Below are 7870 nucleotides of genomic sequence, written 5' to 3' on the forward strand. Positions count from 1 at the left end.
TTCATCTCTGTTGTAGTGTAGTGGTCATGGAACACGACTAAAAACCCACAGAGTGTGAGTTCATATCCCGTCATGACAAATTATGAAGTAGAGTTCAATAAATCTGGTAAATTGTGGGCTAGCTCCAGGGAAAAATGACTGTGAAAACTTCTATAGTGTTTTAAAAACCCAACAGGTTGACTAAGGGAACCTGCCACCCCTACCCAGTCTGGTACACATATGACTCCAGTCCCACATGATGTGGTTGACTCTTATATTGTCAGGGCAACTAGGGACAGGCAATAAATACTGCCTTGCCAGTGTGCCCACATCCCCACAACAAATTAAAAAAATACTAGGAAAGAATTTTTTTTAAATTATCCTCTGCCTTCAATCTCCCGTAAAGGAAGAAATGAAATAACATTTTTAGATAGCGCCTTTCACGGTCTCAGCTTGTCCCAGAGCAGTTCACCACCAATTAAGAATTTTTTTTAAGTGTAGTTGCTGTTGGAATGTAATGTAACGTTGTAATGTAACGCAGCAGCTAATTCGCACACAGCAAGCCCCCACAAACAGCAAAGTGATGATAACCAGTTAAATTGTTTTACTGATGTTGGTTGAGGGATAAATATTGGCCTGGGGACACCGGGAGAACTCTTACGCTCTTCTTCAAAATACCGCCATGGGATCTTTTCCATTCCACCTTAGAGGACAGACAAGGTGTCGGTTTAATGTTTCATCTGAAAGACAACATCTCCCTCAGTACAACATTGGATTATCAGCCTAAATTTTTTTGTTCAAGTCTCTGAAGCGGGGCATAAACCCAAAAGATCTTCTGACTCAGAGGTGAGAGGGCCACCCACTGAGCCACAACTGAAACCACGTCCAACAGTATCTGAAAGGCTAATTTTAAACATGGAAATCAAAGACTAGATTTTAGCTGGAATGACGCAGAGGCCAAAGCAAGTGGCGTGGCAGGTTCCTGAAGGATGGAAGAGAAGCAATTGGGTTTTTACAATTAAAGATGCTTCTCCAAAAAATGTTTCACTGTAATTCTGTGTGTTTTAAAGAGAAATATCAAGGAAAAGATTGTGAATTCTGCACGTTCTAAAATAAATGTGTTTGTTACGAGAAGACAGTTCACTCAGTACTGGAATTTCTCTGCACTGGTTAGCCAAATGTATAGGTATCAGAAATCATTCAGTTAACAAAAATAACATGGAAGCAATAGCAGAATGAATTCAGTTCAGTTCTTTATTTAAGAAATTCACCATATAAATAAATACAAAAAATACATATTAAATAAGCCTTTGTGTATAAAATTCTAATATATTCAATACCATAAAGATTTAATAATTAAATAAATAACGGTAACAAAACAGTATCCAGGTTGTTGACCTATGGCTGTGCTTCACAATAGTCTGCTTTTGAAATGATAGTTAAGTTCTGATAAAGGGCATTAACCTGAAACGCTAACACTGTTTCTCTCGCCACAAATGTTGCCTGACCTGTTGAGTATTTTCAGCATTTGCTACTCTTATTACTTAACTTAAGCACCCTGTCTTCTCCCAAGTTTTTTAATGAAAATTGCAGCAAAATTCTTTATTGCAATCAGTTATATCATTAAAGGATAGTCTGGCATGGTAAATAAATAAATACCATTACTGGACAGTCAGGCTGTATCTGGTGAACAAAAAAACAAGGGTTCTTTGGGTGACACTCGAGGAAGTACGTCTCCTGAACAAAATGATCAAATACAGGTGGAAGTAGAGGAGAGTTTGGATACAGCTGCTAATAGTCTGATGCTGCTGGAAAGAGGTAGAATTACCTGTATTTATAAGCCAGTAATGGTGGGAAACGTACTTTCGAATTGGTCCCCAAAAAAATTACATGTGAAAGCGGCTTAAGTCTCATGAAAAATAATAATTAATAGATTCAATATCAATGCATAAAATATTCTATTTATACTAATTTGGAGTTCTGTTTGTTAGCCATTATAGCAAAATACATCAACTCCAAAATGAAAGAAACATTCTCCTGTATAGACAGACATTGTGCTATAGAGACCACCTAAAATAATCACTATTAGGTTCAGATCTGTACCATAAATAGATAATCTTTTTAAGTACATTAATCAACTCGCAGAAATTGGCAGCTCCATTTAGGTCACCTTTTTACTTAATTCTAACCTTTCTAAATGTAAGGTTGGTTGAATGTTTTGATTTTTTTCCCCCCGAAACTACAACTTGGAGTGTCTGAAATAGCTTCTTACTCAGCACAATTGTGAGGCAGAACTCTTTCCAGTTAAAATCAGATTTAAGTCACAGCAGTGCATTAAATATACTCAAGAACTGCAGCAAAGATGTTGGCCCAGGTACGTATATTGCTGCACTTGCATATTGTATCTGAACAGCCCAAATGTTACATTTCCACGATTTCTTTTCATCCGAGTCCCCTTAAATGTCTGCAGTGGAAATTGTAGAAAGTGCTTTGCCAGGAACATTCCGCAATAAATGATGAAAACTCTTTAACACTTGCTTGATATACCGTTTAAACTCTCGCAGTATTGCACATCCTTGTTGTTTTTGTAGAAATGGACTATCTGGGATACCATTGCGTTCTGGTGAACACTCTAATTCTTTGGGAACATGATAACCTCTGATGTGTAGAATGAACTGGAGATTTGACTGCAGTGATATTAGCTGAGTCTGAGTATTTACAAGTTCATTGTGCAATTTTTTCTTTTGAGAGTTCGTCTCCCTCTGCTGAACCACAATGTTTTTCAAGTGCAAGTCAAACTGTTTCACACCAATATATATTTTCTTAAGCATTTCATTTTCCTGGATATTCTGCAGATGTCCTTTGGGAAGACACTTCACCCCAATTCTGCATAGAGGATCATTAGCATTAACGAAAGGAAATCCTTGAGCAGAGAGCTGAAAGTAAAGGCTAATATTAGCAATGGGAATATATAACAGTAGCTTGCATTTATATAGCACCTTTAGCATCACTGAACATCCTAAGGCACTTCACAGAGGCATAATTAGAAAAAATAGATTCCAAGTCAAAGAAGGAGCTACTAGAAGGAGTGACCAAAATAATTGTCAGAGGTGATTTTCATAAAGGATATCAAAGTGGGAAAGCATGGGGCTTAGGGATGCAATTCCAGAGTGCAGTAGGGTCTAGATGCTGAAAGCTACAACACAATCATTGCCATGGTTAAACAATAAATTCTGTTTTACTCACCACAACACAAAGGAACATGTTAAGAAGTAATTTTAATAGTTGTCTTGCTAAGTAAACAGGAAATGTATTTTTAGCAAAACAACTGTTACTAGCTAACTGGAAATTTAATGTCTTTCTATATTATTTTTACCTCTATATGACAATGCATTTTCACTTCATACTCATTTTATAACTTGCATTGCTTCCTGTTTTTCTTTCATCTTCACCACCTTCTTCTAGTCCCCACATAACTCCGTTTAGCATGATTGCAGTGAAGCCAGTGAAGTCATCAATAACTGACTCCAGGTGGGGTGAGATAAGTGAACACACCACTGACAGCATTCTGCCTAGAGAAGTAGCATATCTCAGCCAGTCTAAATTCAATGGATTAAATGGAAGGCAGCCCTGACCTTGAGCTCCTAATATAGCGACTTGAATTATTGAAGTAGAGATGCCATGGCATACCAGATGAACTAATCGTTCTTTAAAAAAAGATTTTGCACCCAGCTAACAATATTAAGAGAAGCAACAATTAAGAGGTCAATTGCATCATGCTGTGCTTTAATCATTCATGAAAAGTGCAACACGCATTGGGTGTCCTTTTTCTCCCCTTCAGGTTGTCCCTAATGCCACATGTAAATCCTTGGCTACAGGAATAGACACGGAAGCTGCACCATAGGCTGTTGAATGGTGTGGATGGGGTGGGGGGGGGGGGGCAGTGGTGACTCACCCTATAATTATCCCTCTCTCCCTGTGTCCATCATGTCCTTGGTAGCATGTCCAAGAACAGGAAATTATACTTAAGGAAATATAGATGTAAGCTGTACCTTTCTGACCCATGGCACATCTCATTGATACAGCAGTGTGCTGCAGCATTGCCACCAATACAAGTTGCTACACTGTTTAAAACTAAATGTATCTATTTTTGGGTGAGCTCGCACTTAACAGTCTGGGAGATGTCATTCTCAATTTTGCAGACATTCTTAGCACAAAGTGCTCTCAGGTACGTTACAGCCCCAGCTCGTTACATGGAAAAGCTTCATCTACTCTGGCCCTATAATTTGCCTTAAGTCAGAACATCATCCCTACTGAGGAAGACTGTCAGTTTATAGTGAGGAATTATGTGAAGATTTGAGGCATGGCGGTGCATCAACAGGACTGGTTGCACCTCCTCAGTTTCAACATACTTGTGCTTTAATGGAGTGCCATTAACAGCAAAGACATGGCACCCTGTCATCAATGCCATTCCTTAACGTATTGAATTCAACAACAATGGAGACACATGGAATGGGAGACTCAGATTATCATTGATTTCACAAGCTGCCATCAGGTCGCCACATAACAAAGACCCAGAACCAGATTCTCTCCCTTCTGACTATGGGAATCACCAATATCCAGCCATCACCAGGCCCTGATGAGAGCAGCAGCAGGAAGTAGAATAAGTGACAGCAGTGCATAAAGGTCACAGGTCTTACCTGAGCACTGCTCCCCCGAACCACTTATAATGATGGCATTTGGCATTGAACTACTATAACTGACAGTGGCAGAAGATTTTCATCCAATCAGTCTGGGACAGATTCACTCCCAGCTCTCAGGGGTAGAAGGACAGTTTTCTAATCCACTGCACCATCACATCCCTATGCTTGCAATAAAATTGAAGGCTATAGAGTCTGCAGGAAAACATTGACATGAAATTCAATAAATTACACACTAGTAGTTTAACTTAAAAATTCACAATTTCAAATAAAACATTCAAAATTCAAAATTATATCAAGAAGGTAAAGATTCTTACATAGGTCTGTAGAAGAGCAGAAGCAGAGCGGTTTAGTTCAGCTGCCAGTTGATAGCTCATAGTCATTGTTTTATTTAACACTGGAGCTGCACTGGTGTTGAAACAAGATAAGGACAGCAGCAGAAGTACGTGTAGGATCCCTGAAACAAACAAGCCAACAGGTTAAAAACAATCCTGACCTCTTCTTACAAATGACATCCTTAAAGTGGCATCTTGTGCACTTGTTTTCTGAAGTGCACAAAATATTTTTTCAATTATCTTAAACGCACATGTAAAACAAATGATCATTTCTAAAAGTTTATGTGCTAAATGCCACATAAAATGTAACCATTCAAAACTGCTGGAGACCAAAATAAGAGCTGTGCAAGTGGGAGTTACCTGTTCCAAGTTCCATTCTATTACAATTCAGACATATGACTGCAGAAAACTCGTGGCAGACCTCTTTAAGAAAGTACAAAGGAGGACTGATTTGTATTCTGCTCAATTATTGGACAACTCTTCCAGATATAGACTTGCATCAGCTTATGTAGCTTACGGAAGTGCTCCAACCACTAAAACGTCATCAACAGGAACTACATATTTGTTAAAAGTGGTATTTTTTTGCAGATCATTGATGAAATTGCTGTCTCATAGCTATGACACGTATGGGCTAGCTACTACTTTTGGTGTTGATGCATTATAGACTAGTAGCATTATCTCGGCAGTCAGATTGGTGCAGTAAAGAGTTTCGTTTAGTTATACAGCACTGAAACAGGCCCTTCGGCCCACCGAGTCTGTGCCGACCATCAACCACCCATTTATACTAATTCCACATTCCTACCACATCCCCACCTGTCCCTATATTTCCCTACCACCTACCTAAACTAGGGGCAATTTATAATGGCCAATTAACCTATCAACCTGCAAGTCTTTGGCATGTGGGAGGAAACCGGAGCACCCGGAGGAAACCCACGCAGACACAGGGAGAACTTGCAAACTCCACACAGGCAGTACCCAGAATTGAACCCGGGTCGCTGGAGCTGTGAGACTGCGGTGCTAACCACTGCGCCACTGTGCCACCCTGTGAGTAGTTGAACTGTGAGACCACCTCATGGAGATTGTGCCAGACTGCTTCTCCAGCACAAAGAACTCTATTTACTTGCAGCATTATCATCTCTTTTAGAAACATCTCAAAGCACTTCAAATACATCAAAACCACTTTGAAGTAGAGTGACTGACATTAGTTAAGAATATCCAGGAGCAATTCAGCACACAACAAGATCCCACGAACACCAGTAATATGAATGACTAGTTAGGTGTTTAATTTTCTAGTTATTGGTTGAGGGAGCATTATCGGTAAGGTTACCAGGAGAACTCCCTCCTGTTCTTTGGAGACCCCAATATCCTGTGGAAGTTTTCATGGTCACTGATTGTAACCTCAGCAGGAGATTTGGGAGAACCCCAGCAGAGGAGGCAATTTTAACCTCACCAGTCTGTCGGAAAACTGGCAAGATCAGGTGCAAGACAGGTTTTACACCCTGCCCAATTTTACTCGCCATTGAACTCAAGTCTTTGATGTTGCGAAGATCAGATGAAGGAATTGATTGTTTGTCAGCACTGCTCTGTACCATTAAGAATCACCACCTGTGATTTTACTCTCAATTCATTGGCTTTTAGCTAAATTTATTTTACAATTCCCAATTAAATATGATGGAGGCTTTACATGTTACGTGATATGCTCAGTCTTCCTCAACATACCCTCCACATGCCTTATTATTATCTTGGTCTCTGCCTTGCTTAGTGGTAACACTCTCATCACTGAGTCAGAAACTTGTGGGTTTAAGTCCCACGCCAGGACTTGAGCCAACAATCTAGGCTGACACTTTAGGATAGTACTGAGGGAGTGCTGTATTGTCAAAAGGGCTCTCTCTTTTTACATAGAATATACAGCCCAGAAGCAGGCCATTCGGCCCAATGAGTCTATGCTGGCACTAAAGCCTCAAGCCTCCACCGATCCTTCCTCGTCAACTCTATCAACATATCCCTCTATTCCCTTCTCCCCCATGTGCTTACTAGCTTCCCCTTAAATGCAGCTATACTGTTCGTCTCAACCACTGTCTGGGTAAAGAAGTTTCTTCTGAATTCTCAATTTGATTTCTTGGCAAATATCTTATATTGATGGCTTCGAATTTTGCTCTTCTCACAAGTGGCAACACTTGCTCCCTGTCTATTCTAACAAAACCTTTCATAATTTTAAAGCCCTCTATTAGATCAACCCTCAGCCTCTTTCAAGAGAAAAGAGATTAGCCAGTTCATCCTTAGGTATAAACATACATTTCTATTATCATCGTTGGAAATCTTTTTTGCACCCTCTCCTGCACCCATTTTATAATCTGGTCACCAGAACGGTACACAGTACTCCAAGTGTGGTCTAACCAGTGTTCAATACAAGTTTAGGATAGCTTCTTTAGTCTTCAAATCTATCCCTATACACCCTAGTGCTTGGTTTGCATCACTTCTTTTAGTTACTTGTGTCCTGTACCCCATTTGGTTTCTCATTTTCCAAGTAATATGTGACTTCCTTATTTTTCTTACCAAAATGTCATAGCTCGCAATTGATTTATAAACCACCATCCTGTCTGCCCTCTCAATTGGATGTAAAAGATCCCATGGCACTATTCAAAGAGAAGGTGAGTTCTCCTGGTGCCCTGACCAATATTTATCCCTCAAACAACATAACGAGTAAAAAGAAAAATCTGGTCATTGCTATTTATGGGACCTTGCTGCGTGTTTATTAGCTGCTGCATTACCCTTACATTACAACAGTGGCAATACTTCAAAAGTACTTCATTGGCTGGGAAGGGCTTTGGGATGTTCTAAGGTTATAAAAGGCAC

General features: G+C 39.7%; 1 protein-coding gene across 1 annotated transcript; it reads right to left on the reverse strand.

Annotated features, from left to right (window-relative positions):
- Positions 1–1215: 1215 nt before the first annotated feature.
- Positions 1216–5480, reverse strand: LOC137382981 (leukemia inhibitory factor-like). Its single transcript, XM_068055563.1, has 3 exons — positions 5375–5480; positions 4997–5136; positions 1216–2915 (listed from the first exon to the last, which is right to left on the reverse strand). Exons 1-3 carry the CDS (start codon positions 5388–5390, stop codon positions 2436–2438), a joined length of 636 nt encoding a protein of 211 aa, XP_067911664.1. The 5' UTR covers positions 5391–5480; the 3' UTR covers positions 1216–2435.
- Positions 5481–7870: the final 2390 nt, after the last annotated feature.

The sequence above is a fragment of the Heterodontus francisci genome, chromosome 23, assembly GCF_036365525.1.
Source record: "Heterodontus francisci isolate sHetFra1 chromosome 23, sHetFra1.hap1, whole genome shotgun sequence".
Lineage (NCBI taxonomy): Eukaryota > Metazoa > Chordata > Chondrichthyes > Heterodontiformes > Heterodontidae > Heterodontus > Heterodontus francisci.

What these genes read in the sequence shown, in the direction of transcription:
- LOC137382981 (XM_068055563.1), bottom strand. An exon ending in CTGCTCTTCTACAGACCTAT is followed by an intron (nt 2,916 to 4,996) that starts GTAAGAATCTTT and finishes CTTTACTTTCAG; the next exon opens with CTCTCTGCTCAAGGATTTCC.